We start from the raw sequence: 18,490 nt of genomic DNA on the forward strand, positions 1-18,490 counted from the left end.
ACCATCACCCCATCCTTATCCATCCCATCATCTCCATCACCCCATCCTTACACTTCCCATCATCTCCATCACTGCATCATCGCCATCACCCCATCCTTATCCATCCCATCATCCCCATCACCCCATCATCTCCATCACCCCATCATCATCACCATACCATTATTCTCGTCAGTCCATCCTTATTATCAGCATCACCACTACCACCACCATCATCATTTTGTACACCGTTTGGGACTGAAGTGTTCTACTTGGTTGCCAGTCTACATCTTCTCCAGACCAGACTTCCCGTGAGTAGGGTTGCCTGCTACTTCCCTTCTCCCCACCACTGCCCAAGATCCATCCTTGAGAGGAAACAGTAAAATGGCCTCCCTGGGGTACATTGCATTCAGCCACATTTTGCTCCCAGCATCATGCTGGGAAAGGTGTCTGTGGTTCTGGAGTGGGAGCCCCCCACGCCAGTCCAAGAAATCCCCTGATTTCTGAGTTCACCAGATATCACTGCGCATTCATTTTGCGTTTTCTGGCTCTGAACATTCAAATAAGAAATCTCAAAGCAGGGCCGTGATCAGATTGGTTCCAGTGGCTGATGATCCTGGCTCCTCTGTGCTGATTCTAGCCTGCTTGGGCCCAGCCAGAGTCACCCCAACCGTCACAGCCCTCCTCCAGCCCTGCAGGGCTCACCTCGGGAGGAAGGCTGGCCACCACAACGTTGACTATTCTGAAAGCTGGCCTTGGGGAAAAGTCACCATTATGCTTACCTTCAAGGGCAGGGTCACTCCCCCAGGTTCCAGGGAAGCAGACTCTGACTTTCCCCACTGGGAGCAGCTTGACAGACATAGGCCCTCTGCTCACACAGGAAAGCCAGCCTCCCTTTGTGAATACTTGCATCTTCATCCCTAATGGCAGGCCAGTGCAGTGGGATGAGTGGCTTCACCTCCTTGAGCCTCTGTCTCCTCATCTAAGACAGGGTGGGAATAGTGCCCCTCCCAGAGGTGGGAGGAACGGTGTGTCTCATGGTCAGCAGTTGATAAATGGCAGCTGCTCTTAAGTGCCAGTCAGCCAAAACCACCGGAAGATTACTCCTGTGCAGAGACCAAGGGCCAAGGGACCCTGGAGCTGGACCCACCATGGGAGATCTGGAGCCTACAACTGCTGGGGCCGTCCAGTCTCACAGACACTGACAAAGCCCGATCGGTGTGAGCTGTAGCAGAGACCCACAAGAAGTGGTGCGTGCGGGAGGAGAATGCCCCGAAGCCCCCATAAGGTAGACCCAGTCCCCGTGGTGGTCTCCACCACAGGTGACACCTCAGCCTCCCTGAGACCCTGAAAGGCATGGGAGGAGCTTGGGCTGTAGAGTCAGAACTGGGTTCAAATCCTGGCTTACTGGGCTCGTGCCTTGGTCAAGTGTCTTCCCATCACTGAGCCTCCGTTTCCCTGTTCTGGGGAAGATAATGTGCTTAAATAAAGCTCCAGAGAGAGGGTGAGTGTTGTGGCCTTGCGCGTGTGAGCCCTCACTAGTGATCTCTGCACCCCTGCATTCCCCCACCCAGTGCTCTGGGGGGCACCCCACGCCTTTAGGAAGAACATGGAGAAAGGCTGCTTAAAAGGCTAGACAGGTTGGAAGATGCTGATTTAAAGCTCTCCATTGGCAAGTGTCAGTCATGCAAACATCTGTGAGTGTGCAGCCGTGGACTATCTCCGAAAGGAGGGAAAGTAGCGGTGCACCACATCCCCCCATCGGTGGAACTACTGGACATTGCGGACAGCCCACTGTCGTTGCACCTTTTCCTTGGGCACCAGGGCAAAAAGACTCACAAGAAGAAAGGTGGAGAAGAAGGGGCCAGAGGACCCAGCTCTGGAAAGGGTGGCTCCATCTCCAACTTCAGACAGGTGGCAGCTCAGAGCAGGAATCCAGATCAAACGAGGAGACGTCCCCTGGACACAAGGAATGTCATCACAGAAAGGCTCGCTGCCCTGACTCATAAGAAATCTCTGATAATGGCTGGGGAGGAGGCAGTCCGTTGTGAGCCCTCTGAGCAGCCTGCTTCAGCACGGGTCATAACGTTTGTGAAGTACTCAGCAGTGTTCCCGTAATGGTGAAAGTCCTGGAGCTTTTCATAAATTAGAGCAGATTTGTCATGACGTGTAACATCCCGCTCACTCACTGCACTGCAGGCCTCTTTCTGAATGGAGAGGAGGGAGGAGGCTATCCGGCCTGTGGGCTGAGAGTTGGGCGTGCCAGGGCCTCATCTGCCCCACGGGTCATGGTGGGGGTGGGGTCAGCCTGTGACCATCATCTGTCACCCAGGTGTGCTGGGGAAAGGCTGAGATCCATTACATCTGAGGACTTGGGCCAAGCACGTGCTGTGGCTCTGCCCCCTCAGAGGTACCTGAGCTCACTTATGCTATGGTGGACCCGCTGCCCTGAATGAGTCCAGTGCCGTGGGGCCTCATGCAGCGACCTAAGACTGGCAGCAGGGAACGGAGAGAGTATTTGCAAAGGCAATCTTGAGCTTGTCTGACCTTATAAATTGGGTTACATCCCTGTTTGGCCAACGGGCCAGGAAAGTGCTGGCCCAGGGAGACCCCATGCTGCAGGGGGGGGCAGATGCTTGAGGACCACGTGGACACAGGAAGTCATCCTGCTGAAGGAGGAAGAGCTGACGAGAAGAGACAGAAAGACGGAAGCCTCTCCCCCAAATAGGTTAAACTTCTGCTTACTCTGGAAGCCTTATCTTCCCCTGCAAAGGCTCCCAGCTGGGGGCACCGGGTGGGAGAGAAACCAGAGGAGGAGGCCCATGGAGAGATGGCAGGGGTCTGGCGGCAGCCAGCGGAGGAGACCGCCCGATGGAGAGGACGCAGCAAACAGAGGAATTCAGCTGTGTGCTGGTGGACGAGGATGGTGTGCCCGCCGCCCCCTGCGGGCCCGACATGCAAGACTGCCCACGGTTCTGTGTCTGTGTATGCCCTTGTCATGGGATTTACCATGGACTGTTGGGGCTGGACAGCGTTTTCTATTAAACATGTCAGCTTCACATTGGGTAAGTGGGTGTGCCTGATTTTGGTCACCCCCGACACTGATGGAAGCTCTGGCGGCATTGTGGTCACTGGCCTGGCAGCTCCAGCTGTGCCCCAGATGTGTCCGCCGCGTGATGTAAGAGGCGCGGGAAGAGCTGGGGTTGGAGCCTCCTGAGTCAATGCCCACAGAGTCCGAGACGCCCCTGCTTCCTCCGAGTATCAGGTTGTTCCCGGCTGTTGCTAAAACTCACCCCTTTTCCTCTGAAGCAGGGGACGTCTCTATGCCACGCTGGGACCCAACTGGCGGGTTCCAGTTCGGAATTCTCCCAGAACCCGGAGCTGTGTCTACAGGTACTCATTTGTTCGTTTGCTCATTTACTTGACAACTAGCTTTAGGTTGCTTGTTGGATGCCAAGCGCTGTGCTCGAGGCGGCTGGATGAGCCACAGTCCAAGAGGCTGCTGCCACAGGAGAGACAGATTGAACCGATAATCCCAGATCCCTGATGGTCCCAGAGAGGAGGTGGGGTGTTCTGGAAGGGGAGAGGGGGAAAGCCTCTGGGGAAACGACTGGAAGAGTGATGGGAATGAACCAAATACAGGGAGGGGAGGTGCAGGGATAATAAGAGTGCCCCAAGCCGAAGGGAGGCGGGAGGAGCAGGGTGGCTTGGGGAGTGAGAGAGGGGAGGGGTGGAGATGAGGCTGGGGAGGTGGGACCCAGCCATGGGGTGGGGGGTGGGAGTGACCGACAGCGGCATGACCAGATCATCCTGGCCGTGGCATGGAGAACTGGAGATTGTGCAGGAGGAAGGCAAGACTGGCCTCAGGGAGGCCAGGGGAGAGCATTGGGTAGTTGTCCAAAGGAAGAACAAGTTCTGGCCTAAAGTGGGGGGCGTGGGATGGCTGAGAGGGGCAGTTAGGCATATATGGGATGTGGGATCAGTACGTCCTTGGGATTGAGTAGGTTGCAGGGGTGGAGGGGTAAGAGGAGAAACCCCCCAGGTCTGTGGTTCAGGCAGCCAGGTGGATGGTGGTACCGTTCACCCACATGTGGAGGAAGAGCCGCTTGAGGAAAGGCACCAAGTTGAGGAAGATGCCTATGGGGAGGCGCCTACCCACTGAGTAGAAGCCGTCTGGAGCCTCCGGGCAGGTCCAGGCCGGTGCTGCACTTGGCTGTCTTTACCTGTAGGTGGCGCCCAAAGCCCTGAGGCGAAGGCGCCGGGCTTGGCCGCCATCCTGGGTCCTGCTTCACACTCTTCTCACTCCACCGCCACCTCCCCCACTTGCTCTCTGCTCCTCCAGGCTGCTGCCAACACAAGGAGGGGCTGCACGGCCCCAGGCTTCCCAGGTGGAGAGGAAGGTGGGAGCACGGGGGAGGGCCAAGAGGAAGCCACTGCAGAGGTCAGGAGCAGGTGGTGGCGCTGCTGGGGCCTGGGTTATAGGGAGCTCTGTCACCAAGCCTAGGGCCTTGAGGTGCTCCGAAAGGTGGGGGAGGTGAAAGTTTTCAGCTGTGGCCAGCCCAGGGCCACCTGCCCCAACAATGTTGAGTCCTCTGGCCTGGCACAGCATCATGGACTTGGTAGTGGGGAGCTGTGAAGGAGAGGGTGCCTGACTGCGGCTCCTCCTGGTCAGTATCTGACTGGTGGTCTCCCCCCAGCCCCACGGGCCCGTGCATCTGTACACTGGGGAGCTCAGCCGCCGTGCCCACCATGGAGGGTCCTCTGAGGAGGAAAACTCTGCTCAAGGAAGGACGGAGACCCGCGGTAAGTGCAGACCCACCTCCATGCAGAGGCAGCAGGGGCAGCCACATCTGTAAACTGGGACAAAATGGTGCCTATGTTGTCAAGGACTCAGCAAAACTGTCCCATGCACAGCCGTGCACACGGTGAGCATGCGGTGAGCCAGAGCTGTGACGGGGAGGTGGGGGGTGGAAGCCTGCAGACCCGTGGGCGTTGGGTTGGAACTGCCCCTGAGAGGGTTGGCACAGCCTGTGCAGTATCCCCAGCTGCAGATGCCCTCTCTCCCCGTGGCAGCAGCATCAGGAGGCCTTTGAGGCTCTACCATAGTTCCCAGGTCACCTGTGCTGGACCCACATGTCGCTGGCTCCATGACCTCCACCCATGGCAGGGCCTCAGCCACATGCAGAGACCCCTGTACCGCAGAGCATCCACGCGAGGGTTTCCTACAAACAGCCCATGGGCTGTGTCTGCAGGCGGCATCTGATCCTATCTGCTCTGCCCCCATCTGCTCTGCCCCCTGCTTGCCCTGTCCACTGCCCATGGAGCCCCCTGAAGCTACCCCCTCCTGCCTGTGCCCACCGTGAAGTTGCCAGGGCACTGGCCCAGCTGTCACCTCCAGACACTACCCTGTCTGCAGGTGCCAGGCGACTCGTGGGTAAGGAGAGTCTTCGTCTAGCCCTGGGCTGCACTTTGTCCCTTGGGCCCAGATTACCAGAGCATTCTGTGACATGGGACTCTGCATCTGGCCTGTTGTACGGACCTGCCTGCTTCTCTCCCACACTCAGAGTTCAGGCCTCGATCATTCTGAGCCAGGGCGAAACAGTGTCCCACTAGCAGAGTTTTCCCAAATGCTGGTTGGTCCAGTAGTAAGTGATGAAATCAGTCCAATGGGTCATGACCTGTATTTGTGAGCAGAATAGAATAGAATGGATAATAAAGGTAAGTATTGTTTCATGAAGTTTCTTTCAGTTCGACATGTATGTGCATGTGTGTTCTACACACGTGTGGGTGTCATCAAAGAGATCTGAAAGCCACTGCTGTCACTATTGCCAGTGCCGTAGCTCCATCCGGCACGCAGAGGGGGTCTTGTAGGCCGTGATGCAGACGGTCCGCCTCTACACTCAGCCTCATTCCTTTCAGGAGAGAATACTTGCTTCGCCTTTGCAAACCAAAACGCTCATTAAGTGATTTTTCCTAAACCAAGGAGGAGAGCCCCCTGAAGAGGGAATCCCAGCCTTGCTGCCTAGAGAAACAGAAAGAATACCTGTAGCCCCACCCTGCTGGCTTTTCCCCCTTCTAACCGCACAGACGTCCCACGTGCTAACGTTCAGACAGCCGGAGCGCAACAGTGCAGATAGGATGGCTCGACTAGGCTATGGTTTAGCATGTCTGTGTTTTAGAAGAGTTTTACCCCAGGACCTTCTTGGGCCCAAGTCACCTGAACACATAGAAATTAAGCCTTGGCACTGCCTTAAAGAAGGTGAAAAAATGAAAGGCTCTCAGAGTAAAGGAGCCAGAGAGGGGAGGCTGGGCTTAGGGCTCAGAGCTCAGAGGCACTGAGGAGGAGGGCCTCCCTCTTCCAGGCCCTGGGTGGAAGTGACCTTGATGCATGAGGGGCCAGGGAGGAGATGAGGCCTGCTCTGGCCTTGGTTGGGAGGAAGGGGACACCCTTCCAGCCATGTGGCCGGGTCTGTAATTGGGCGGGGGGGGGGGGACTCCACCCCCACCACGTGCAGCATTGCCACTCTGCCTCCCCTTCCTCTGTAGCTGTCCTCATGGACCAGATACTGGGTCATACTCTCGGGATCCACCCTCCTGTACTACGGAGCCAAGTCCTTGCGGGGCACAGACAGAAAACACGTAAGTCCCATGAAAGGACTCGCCGTGCTGGGACTTCAGGTAGTGTGACCTGGGAGGGTGGGGGCAGGGAGGAAAGCAGGGGAGGTGGCAAGGGTGGGATGGAACCTTGCTAGGCCCAGCTCAGCTTCTTCGGGGAGTGGAGGGCATGGGCCTCTGGGTTATGCTGTTGTTCTTCCCCAGTATAAATCCACACCCGGCAAAAAAGTCTCCGTTGTGGGCTGGATGGTGCAGCTGCCTGACGACCCCGAGCACCCCGATATCTTCCAGCTGAATAACCCCGACAAAGGTAGGCAGCAGTCCTGGCCCTGGATGCCCCTGACTTTTCTCTGCCCTGTTTTCCTCTTCTGCTAAATGTATATTTTGAAACAGTCGGAACTTTTGGGGGCTGCTGCTTTCCCTTTGCTTTAGGTGGTGGTCAGAGGGTCCCTGCACTAGTCTGTGAAAACTGCTTAGATCGTGGTCAGTGTGTCCACTGAGCATGTCCAGTGGGCATGGCACACTTTTGTGGCCTCACCTGTGGCTACCCATCACCTTTGAAGCTGTAGCCTCAGGGTCGTGGGAACAAATAATAAAATGCTGCATAAGGAAGGGGACATGTGGCTGGAAGGGTCTTGGGTTGTGGGAGATTTCAGGACACCCCTGACATTACCTGTGCCATGAGACTCTCACAGTATCCTGGTTCAAGACCAAATCAGAGAAGAGCCCTTTTACAAAAGCCCCAACTTTAACTTGTCTGGTCGTCTCCCATTTCCTCCTGGTTCCATCCCTTCCCCATGACTATGTTGGGTGGAAGGACAGATTCTGGGCACCATCTTGTCCAGGAGCCCTATTTGCATTGACATTCAGAATGGGCCATAGAAATGGAAATCAGAACCACAATGAGATATCACCTCACACCTATCAGAATGGCTGAAATTAAAAAGACAAGAAATAGTAAGTGTTGGTAGGATGTGGAGAAAAAGGAACCCTTGTGCATCATTGTTGGGAAACTAAACTGGTATAGCCACTGTGGAAAGGAATATGGAGTTTCCTCAGAAAATTAAAAAATAGGAATACCATATGATCCAATAATTCCATTACTGAGTATTTACCCAAAGAAAATGAAAACACTAATCCGAAAAGATATTCACCCCATGTTTATTGCATTATTTATAATAGCCAAGATATGGAAGCAACCTAAGTGTCCTTTGATAGATGAATGGATAAGGAAGATGTGATACACACACACACACATACACATACACACCATAAAAATATTACACAGTCATAAAAAAGAATGAGATCATGCCCTTTGTGACAATGTAGATGGACTTAGAGGGTGTTGTGCTAAGTGAAATAAGTCAGACTGAGAAAGACAATGTGATACGATTTCACTCGTGGTATCTAAAAACAACAACAAAAAAACCCAAATGAATAAACAGACAAGCAGAATCAGACCTATAGAGGACAGACTTACAGTTTCTAGAGGGGAGGGGTTGGGAGGAGAGACAAAATGGGTGAAGGGGCGTGGGAGATAGAACCTTCCAGTTATGGAATGAACAAGTCATAGGAATATAGTCAATGATATCTTAATAGAGTTTTATGGTGATCATAGTAACTACACTTGTGGTGAGCGTAGCGTGTTGTATAAACTTGTTGACTCACTGTGTTGTACACCTGAAACTAATGTAACATTTTGTGTCAACTATACTAAAAAAAAAAAAGAAAAGAGAAGAAAAAGAATCTCTCGTGCTTGTCTTCCTGGCCCATGTCACATGGCAAAACACCGAAATACCGGGATCTCAGGTTCTAGCTAGGCAAAGTCACTGGGACTGTCAAGTCTCCAAGCATCTTTACATCTTCTCAGGAATGTTCTAGTGCAAGGTTCATGTACATACAAATCACCTGAGGAACTTGTAAAAATTCAGATTTGGATTCAGTGGATCTGGGGTGGAGACCAAGCTTCTGCATTTCTAACAATCTCCCAGGTAATACAGATGATCTGCAGTAGAGAGACCATGGGGTTCTAAAGCTGTTAACTGAGAAGTCAAGAAACAGGAAACCTCCAGGGGCCCAGGGACTGGAGAGGAGAGGAGCCAAGTTCTCTGCTCCATGTCTGTGCGATTGAATCCACGCACAGCTACACGCACGTCATAGCGTGTCCACGTCTGGTCACCCCTGGAATTTCTTCCTCAAGTTTCCAGGCCTGGATTAGAAGTGGTTTCTTGAGGAAGTAAAGGCTGTGCCTGCACAAGCTTGACTTGGGGACCACATGGCCACAAGGACCACAGGCCACTCTTGGGCCTTAGTGCACAGGAGAGCACTGTCCCCAAGCAGAGGGAAATATGACACAGACGGTGGCCGGGGTCTGTGGATAGAATTCAAGGGGTCTGTGAACTCGAGTGGTGAAAAAAAACACATCTTTGTTTTCTGTGGCCTCTCACGCCTTTATTTACGAGTATTAAACTACTAGAATGTTTGCAACACCTGTGATTTTATGTCTAAGAGAAACCGCAGATATTTTCCTATCACATATGGTTGCAGGTTTCTCAGAGTGACATTACTGCTCATCTCTCTGGAATTACAGTACAGTGTCAGACCTGCCCCGAGATCTTGTTATTGGTGCATTAATCGAGAAGCAGGTCTAGAACTGTATCACTCAATTGTTTTTTTAGTAGTTTGATAACTACATTTCAGTGGTAATGATCTCCTTTGTATTTTATTTTATGCATTTGAAAATGTTATTCTGAGAAAGGTCCACAGGCTTCACTAGAGTCAGATGCACCATGGCCCAAAAAATGGTCCACAGAGACAGCCCAGAGGCTGCAGAGCCTCTGCCCCTGCAAGTCCCAAGCTTACCTTCCGCTGCTCCCGACATTCCTTGGTTTAGTTAATCTAAGTTCACATTTATCTTCCTGGCCCAGTCACAGGCAGACCCTCCCATGAGACCCTCCCTCTTCCTAACCAATGATTTCTCTGCCCATCAGGCAATGTTTACAAGTTCCAGACTGGTTCCCGGTTTCATGCAATACTGTGGCACAAGCATTTGGATGATGCATGTAAAAGCAACAGGCCTCAGGTAAAGTCACCGAAACCCTGCTTATCTCTGGAAATATCCTCTCCCACCCTTGGGACTATGGGTCCATCGAAAACAGGGCTTCTTCCTTCCCTCAGAGCCTATCAGCTGTGCTCCCAGGTACCCTCTTTTGATCAGCCTTTCTCCATGAGACTGGGCACCCTCTGCTCAGCTTAGAACTAAGCCCAGCTCCGGCCCAGAACTGTGAATCTGGTCCCTGTGTCTTTTCTACTAAGGGAAACACCACGGAAACATCCGCTGGACACAGTTTGGTGGCAGGTGCAATATCTCCCCAAGGATCAGGATATAGCGTCTAGACCATCCCCTCTGAAAGTTGATTTGTGGGAACACTCCCGACTGACAATAGGGCCTCCCTGCTCCACAACCCTTAGGAATACTGCTACTAGCTAATATTGAGAGCCAAGCACGGCTGCTCCTCAGTGTATCTGAGCCAGCGGGACCTCTGGTCTGCGCCCCGCCCAGGACCAGGCATTATGGGAAATGTTTTACGTGTGGGAATTGGCCGAATCCTCCCAACACCCCTGTGAGGCATGTTTCTCTTACTGTCTCCATTTTATGCTGAGGACACTGAAGCTCAGACCGTGGCAGGCACTTGTTTAAGGTCCAAGGTTAATGAGATCTAACCCCGGTCCACCCTCCACCAAAGTCTATACCTGCTTCTCTGAGCTCCCCGGCCTCACACTTCCCAGAGGACCCCCAGCTTGCCCAGCCTCCCGCAGTCGAGCTAAAGTCCTGGAAGCACAGCCTCGGCTGCCAGGCTTCTGAGACGCATGGCTGCTCCAGCTCCCAGCACCCAATGTGGCAGGCTGGACGTTCCTGCCCCTGGGAGCCTGGGGGGGTGGGGTGCTCCTGTCCCTAAGCTTCCCTGTCCGTGTTCCCCAGGGATCAGCCAGAAGAGGGCACTGCGGAGTGGGTCCCTCTCAGTGTGGGAACCCAGCAAGCCCCAGAACTTGAGAGTAGGCTGTGCCGGCTTCGGGTGGTAGCAGCTGGGAGGCACCAGCTCTGAGGTGTGAGGGGGGCCTCCGCAAAGCCTAGTTCACAAGCAGGCATTTGGGTCTGGGAGGATGCTGGTGACAGCACAGTCACAGGACTTCAGGCCCCTCTGAGTGGTTCTCGGAAATCCGAGGGAGGACTCGGTTTGGTTCTAGTCAGGATTTTCATATGTAACGTCACATGAGAACATATGTGACAAGCTGCTCAGATTATAGATGATGGGAAGCTAGAAAGCAGAAGGTAGAAAGTTCTCAACAAACTAAAACAGTAGGAAAGACTGACAAAGGGAAAACACGAGGTACCACAGGGAAGCTCAAAATAAACTGCATTGGAGTCCCCTTACTCACCCATCTGCCTGCTAGGACTTTGTTGCGGTGATAGACCCACACATGTCCACAAGGCAGTGTGGTTAAGAATGTTCACTGCAGGGGCACCCGGCTGGCTCCGTCAGGTAAGCGTCCGACTCTTGATCTCTGCTCAGGTCTTGATCCAAGCCCCACTTTGGTGCGAAGGCTATTTTTAAAAAATGTTCACTGCAGCATTGTCCATGATAGGGAAAAATGGAAACCTCTGTGACCGTCAGTAAATTCCTGTTGTTTGACACCTGGGAGCAATTAGAAGGACAGAAGCAGATCTGCGTGTGATATCCTGAAAGGGGCTCCAGGATGTAAGCAAAAAGCAAAGTATAGGGGCGCCTGGCTGGCTCAGTCAGTAGAGCATGCGACTCTTGATTTCAGGGTCATGAGTTTGAGCCCCACGTTGGGCACAGAGACTACTTAAAAAAATTTAAAAATTTTAAAAAGCAAAGGGTAAAACATATGTGAGGGCGATCTCATTTGTATTAAAATACGTAAGCATATTTATAATATGTATGTCTGTATATAAAAAGTCTAAAGTGATACGCGAGAAACTATCATTCTGTGGTGTCTAGAGAGTGCTTATGTATATTTTTTTACATTAAACAAATGTGATTGCTCGTCTCCATGGTGGGAAGGCCAGGGGTTTTGGTCAACAGTCACCTGGTGACAGGTGATGCAAGGGCCTCAGGTCACATTAAGAGAGGACGAGCACCCTGACCTTTCCCGAGCTAGCCACATGGGGTGTGTCTGGGGCTCCAGCAGGTGGCAGGCAACTGGGTCAAACCCACCTGGCAGAGCAGGTGTTTGGTCAGAAGGACAGACTGAATTTCATGTATGGCAAATGCAGTATGCCATGGCAAAGTTTTGCAACTTTTAAGTATTTTTGTCCAATTTTTAGACCTAGGCGAGAGGGACTTTTTATTTTTTCTACTCTCTTTCCCTTTTTATTTAGAATTTCCTTTCAACCACATATTCCTGCGCTATGCTGTATGTGATATAAAGAGCTGGCAGCCGCTACCTGTTCTGCAGCAGGTTATTTAAACGGAAGCATAGCACATCCCTGTGACGTCATGCAGGGGCTGCCGCGAAAATCACAGCAGTGCGTCTACTCCCGCGGGAAATCGCAGTGGCTGGGATTCGTTGTCTTTTGGGTGGACTAGCATTTCTTCAGGTTGTTTGTACCAACACCAAACACACTGAAACATTACTTACAACCTGTGTAAGGTGTAAACCGCAGCTCGAAAACCACACCCAGCTCCCCGCCCACCTAGCCTAAGGGCAGGACCTCCCTGGGCCTCAGAACACTTCCCTCCCCCGGGGGCTTCTTCCTAATTCTGTGTCCCTCCCGTTGGCCTGCACCTTCTAACCACTCTCCTGATTTATTTACTGCTCCTTTAACATGTTAGCATGCGTATTGGATTCCTTAAGGTATTGTCTGGGGTACATTTTTTAAAACATTTTTAAAAATAGAAACATAACTGGATATTTTCTTCTGTGATTTGCTTTTTTTCCTACAGTGTGTTCCTGAGATTCGTCTGTGTCAATGTGTGTAGCTGTCATTCATTTATTTGTACTGATATATTTTTTTTATTAATTCTCCTGGCAGTGATCCCAGGAATGATTTCCTGCTTTTTGCTATTTTGAACAGTGCTACTGTGACCATTCTTATAACTATCTCCTGGTGCAGGGAGATGCATTTTTTTCCCCAATTCATCACTTTGACCAAATTGACACCAAGATGGATTTGTTTTTGATGAAATTGCTTCTCACCAAATCTCCTAGAACCCAACAGCAGAGGGGGGTGGGGGAGCCTGGGGCCGGGGGCAGTATGAAGGGAGAGAGAAGCACCCTGACCTTGGGCTGGTGGTCTCCCCAGCAAAGGGAGCTGGGATCGTGTCCGGGGGACACAGCTATGGGAAGGTCTTGGGGGTCCTGGCGTCCCGATCACTCCTCCTGGTGCTCCCGCTTGTCAGTTCCTGCCACCCCCTCACCACCCACCCTGCCTGCTGGTTTCCCGTCCAGAGGCTTATGCCCATTCCTGCAGAATTTGCCTCCTCTCCACTCCAAGTGCAGTTCTGTTTTGCTGCTAGGCTAGTGAATGAGACCATGGAGTCTGGGGCCATGGCCTGCCATTTACTCGAGGTGGGCTTCTCCTCTCTAAGCCTCAGGGTCCTCATCTTTGTCGTGGGGACACTTCCAGAACCTGCCTCATTGGGTGTTGGACACGATGATGTCAAGTGCCTGGCACACAGTGGCCACTTGACAAACAGTGGCCGCGATTCTTGCCAGGCTCTCTTCTCCACATGCCCCGCTCATTCATAGACTCACTGGGAAAGACCTGATCCCTTCCTTTAGGGGCACCCCTTGTCCCATTCCAAAAGGTTGGAACTTTGACAAGAGGCTGAGCTTTCTCTTCCAGGTACCTGCAAACCTTATGTCATTTGAGTAAGTCTCTGCAGGACTCGGCGTGACTTCAGAGGCTTCCGGGAGCCCAGCCTGGGACTGGTGGCGAAGCGCATGTCCTGGGCACAGGCTTTTGGCCAGGGTGCTGGGTGACTCACGGCTGGACTCAAGGGGACTCGGCCTGCGGCCTTACAGTCCAGAGGGCTTGGCCAGTGCAGGGTCCACCTGCCAATCCCCAGCGACTCTCATGACACTCATTCTTCAGCACCACCCCGCAGGGCTGTGGTTGGGCCCAGACTGTGCACCCCACCCTCCCTCTCTGGGCCCTCATCCGTCCACCAGCTGCTGCTTCGACTAGAGAGCATCCGGCCCACGTTGGGTCCCCCGTGCTTTCTCCTGCACAAGAGTGGACAGTGTTAACCTGCATGAGGGGCCAGAGAGAAGGAACAGGCTATGGAGTTGGCTTTTTATACCCCAAGTGCACGGGGTCGCTCGCCCACAGGGCTGCCTCAGATTTTGTACAACCCCCAAAGCATCCTCTGCGTGTGCGTGCCGTATACGTGTGCGTGCGAGCGAGTGTGAACTCTTTGAGAAACATGCATTTTGGCACAAGACTTGTGACATCACACCCTTCATTTGCTTTGAGGCCCTGCTTTAACCCAACGTGATAGCCTTGTCCACCAAGGAAGGTCAGAGTGAGAGCCCAGATTCCTCCTATGTTAAGGGTTCCTTGCATTCTTTTACTGTAAACAAACAATGCCTTAAATTGTGTCTTGTTTTCTGTTCCTATGGGTGCTATTCATCTGGAAGGCCTGCTCTCTGGGCCCCCCGGGTCCCTTCCAGGCCTTGTTGCTGTTGGCTCTTCTGAGACAGGACCCGGCTTCAGGACTGTGGACTGGGCTGGCCTGCTTGCTCCCTCCCACCCCTCTCCTGCAGGGTCTGAAAGCCCTTGTCTTCTCCCCCCCGACCATGCCAGAGTGGGAAGTTGTGACACTTTCTCCCAGCTTCCTAGGAAGCACTCGGAGGCTGCCATGCTCACTCACAGAAGCCGCTGTGTACCAACCTCTCCCGCAGGCCAAGGCTTTGCTTCCATCATCTACTGCCAGGGTGGGGCCCACTGGGATTCCTGGTTACACTGGGGAGCTGAGTGATACTGAGGCCTTAAGCTCCCCCAGTCTTGCCCCCAAACGCAGTCACCAGCAAGTTCTCCACATCCAAGTCCAAGGGCACAATTGCTGATGACCATGGTGACAAGAGAGCAAAGCCCGGGGAGTGAGCAGTCCCAGCTCTGCATTCAGTTAAGCGCTCTTCACATTGACAACGTCCTTTATCAGTCACTGTCTGTCTTATTTTTAAGCGAGTTTTATTTTGCACAAATACATCTTTATTCTAAACAAGGAATAAAGTTAGCTTTATTTATGGTAGCTTTATCACCATAGCTTCTCTCCCTTCCTCCCTCTCTAATCTGGGTGTCTGAATTCTGAGAAGGAAACCTTGAAATGGTTTTCTGAATTCCTGGGTCCTTGTTGCTGTCATGGTTTCCGAGCTCACACTGGTCAGACATCAAACCACCCTTAAGAGTTTCTGGGCAAGATGCTTCAAAACAACATCCTCATCAGTAAACTGTGAGAGGTGGATTTTAAAACTACCAAAGGACCCACCACTGTATTTTGATCAAACAGTGACAGCTTTTCCTGAAAATTGCAATGAATTGGTGAGGAAAGCAGCTGCTGTCAGGGTCTTATTTTATGGTCAAGGCTTAGTGTGCTCAGCAACTAACCCGCCTTTGGAGCAAAGTCTAGAATATTTCATGCCAGGAGAAGCTCCAGGTGGTAATGTTGGTGCCATCCAACCTTGGCCGTGAGTGCTCTGCACACCCGCGCACAGCCGGGGTCCGGATGTGTGCACCCAGTTCACACCAATGACTACTCAAATGGGCATCCAGAGGCCGAATGAAAACACCAAACACTCCAGCACCTCTCACCAGAACCATGCAGTGTTAATGCCATAACCTACACTCTGATTCTACCTGTTAATATTTTTTGAAGTCTTAAGTTTGGAGGAAAACACAAGCCTGAAAATCAGCTACTTATTTTCCTTGGGTTTCTCCACTCAACTGTCCTGGCTCTTCTCTCATGAAATACTATAGATATCCATCCAAAAACCTCAGAATTTCAGGCTCCCTTCAGTCAGCACATTTTCTGCCCTTTACACATTTTTCTTATCTTTTGCAAAAATTTTGTTCTGAGCTGAATTTGAAATAGCACAATTGCAATTCTTTTCAAAATGTTTAGTCTTCTCACTGATTGAGACTGATCCCACATCCCCTCCTAGAAACATTCTTAGCGTGGACTCTTGAAGAATCTGCTTAGACCTTGTTGGCAAAGGCCTTTAGAGCTTGTAAGAACCTCGAATGTACTGGAAGAGTTCTAGAGACAGGCTGAAAGATGCTGGGCTCTTCCAGCTGGGATGTGGGGCCACACATGTAAGTGCCGATTATCCCCCCGGCATTGGTTTGTCATGCAAGCAGCGGGTGAGGAGACCCTCAGGCTGGCACAGAGGAGGCCAGGTACAAAGCCCAAAAGGGAGAAGTCCGTGGGTGGATTCTCACCCCAGAGGGAAGCATTTCTGGTTTTTGCTCTTTGACTATCCATAATGCACAAATGTTTGTGAAACCATCAAAGGTGATATGTCTGCATGCATATACTGGTTGTTGGTTTTTGTTTTGTTTTGTTTTTTGAGCAAACAGATCATGGTGCCCCAAAATGAAAATTACAGAATGCGGTCTACAAATCGTGGAGTAGGTAGTTGGTATCATTATGATGCCCCAAGAACAGCTCATGCACCTCTCCCTGGGAATAATTTTTGCCCCCCCCTCAGTTGGAACATGTTTTATAACTCAAGGTCAGCCAAGTGCATTCTGACAACTGAAATGCTTCATGGAGGATTGATTCAGTGGGGAGCAGTAGAAATAATGTTCTGAGTGTGCCCAGTGAGAGAGTGCGGCCTCCCTTTCCTTCCCTGAAGAATCCCATTCATCACCTTGTCTTGCCACGGAACCTAAAGAGGAAGATACTTGAAGGCATTCTGTTTAGAAAAGAACCCACTTTCTCTTGCCAACTGAATTTATAAAGCATTTTTTTTCCTTACCAAGATGGCCAGTATTTCTTTCATCATCTTCCTCTCCCACCTCCCAAGCCCAAGAAATGTATCTTTTAGGATGCCATTTTACAAGTGGAAAACGATCCATGAAAATGGGAAGCCTTTCACAAGCAGGGCCTGATTTCACTCCACAGGTGGGGTCTACAGCTCTGCACCCACATTACTAATGCTTGTAACAAGGTGAACATTGCTAAAAACACAACCTAACTTATTTTGCATGACTTCATAAATGGCTTTAACCAGCCTCACATCATACTGACATGTTGTGTGATTTCATGTTTTAAAAAGAAAAAAAGAAAAAAAACCACGAGTCCCTTGGAAAGAACATTCTCTGCCCCAAACCACCCATTCATTCATTCATTCATTCATGACTCTAGTGAGTGCTTCCTGTGTGCCAGGCTCTACCCGGGATATACTGTAAATGGCTGAGAACAAAGCTGATCCTTGCCCTCGTGGAGCTGACCACACTCAACGAACAAATAATCCTCATCATGGCATCTCCGGCAAGACCCTGCCTCTCTCCTAACACAGGGTAGAAACCCCGTGCACATTCCTCCAGAAAGGTTTCAAAACGCTCAACAGACTGAATAGCCTCTTGATCTGTGAGTTCACTTGCAAGGAGAACTAGATGGAGTCGCTGTCCTAGAGGCTAGTTGTTGCAGAACACCCAGGCACAGAGCTATGGTCAGGCGTGCTGAGGACTCGAGGTGCAATGAGAGAGTAAGGTCAGAATGTTGACAGTATTTACTCCAGAGGCTTTTTTAGTTTTAATTTCAATGTTAAATGCAAGTACAGCATGAGCGAGAGCTGCATTTTCTTGGGTGGTGCGAATTTGTACTGTGGACCACCTCAGAGTCCTGTGCTGCATAAGGGTGGGTACGCTGGGGACAGCCCTGAAATCCCTGTTTGCAGCAGCAACGTGAAGAATCATCTGTCCGTTCTATAATCGTTCATCTCTTTACCCATTTCTGAATGACTGTGACCATTCGGTAATGAAATATTAGTAATTAATTTATTAGTATGGTATAATCTTTAATAAATTTCGTGCCAAAATGCATGGTTTTTCACTTAGCATTCAAAATGTTGCATACAGAGTAGTTTTCAATTTCTTATGTATTCCTCAAAGTAAGTTGAAAATCAGTTTCTACATTTTAATTCGTTTCTTGTTAAATCTGTTGCACTCTCCTGGGCTGTCTTTTTTTTCCAGCAGACCCCCTGCATGCAGTTGTGTAAGGACTTTCTCTAATTCTTGTGAATTGTCTCACCCGCAATAACCACTGAACATCAGCCCTCTGTGGGATTCTTTAGATTTTTGGTGAAGTATTTTGTTACCTCAGTCTTGTATCAAGTTTGCTGTATTTTTCAGCTTGTTACACTGATAATTGTTTCACTAATTAAATACTTTAATGTACATCTTTGTTTACTTTGAAATTAAATGTGTTTTCCAATGAACATTGCTCAATTTATTATTCAAGTGAATTTAGCATTCACTTTGTAAACCATTGCTGTGCCAGATAGAGACATCAAGGAGGTCTGGGGCAGCCTGGCTTAGACGTTACGAAAACATAAATGACATAGGGGAGCAATGCCTTCAGGAAGGGATAGAGTCAGTGCTTCGGGCACTTAGGGAGATGGAGGATCTAGGGAGGGGATGGGGGCATTTGGAGATTCATTTCAGAGATTGCTGAACACATGGAGGACGGGGGAGGCAGGAAGACAGAAAGGAGAAGGAGCAGGATGAAGTTGGGAAAAGCAGCCAACCCAGTCTCACTGAATAAAGGATTTGGGGGAGTAATGGGATCCAGGTCTGAAAAGATATGTTGGGGGAATTCAAGATGTTAGGCAAAAACCAGAAACCCACTCTAGTTTACTTAAGAAAAGG

General features: G+C 50.8%; 1 protein-coding gene across 9 annotated transcripts in view; it reads left to right on the top strand.

Annotated features, from left to right (window-relative positions):
- RALGPS1 (Ral GEF with PH domain and SH3 binding motif 1) overlaps positions 1-18,077 on the top strand; it is a 255,617-nt gene extending 237,540 nt beyond the window's left edge. For 7 of the 9 annotated variants that reach the window (XM_034664532.1, XM_011221139.3, XM_034664535.1 and 4 more), the window contains 6 exons: positions 3,286-3,369; positions 4,674-4,779; positions 6,523-6,615; positions 6,796-6,901; positions 9,582-9,673; positions 13,463-18,077. In XM_034664532.1, the coding sequence (XP_034520423.1) occupies positions 3,286-3,369; positions 4,674-4,779; positions 6,523-6,615; positions 6,796-6,901; positions 9,582-9,673; positions 13,463-13,492 (511 nt within the window). In that variant the 3' untranslated portion in view covers positions 13,493-18,077. Of the gene's footprint in view, positions 1-3,285; positions 3,370-4,673; positions 4,780-6,522; positions 6,616-6,795; positions 6,902-9,581; positions 9,674-13,462 lie in introns of those variants that run through there. The other 2 variants (XM_034664533.1, XM_019796500.2) reach the window with 2 other exon arrangements.
- The last annotated feature ends 413 nt before the right edge of the window (positions 18,078-18,490 follow it).

Source organism: Ailuropoda melanoleuca, chromosome 7 (assembly GCF_002007445.2).
Source record: "Ailuropoda melanoleuca isolate Jingjing chromosome 7, ASM200744v2, whole genome shotgun sequence".
NCBI classification, from domain to species: Eukaryota; Metazoa; Chordata; class Mammalia; order Carnivora; family Ursidae; genus Ailuropoda; species Ailuropoda melanoleuca.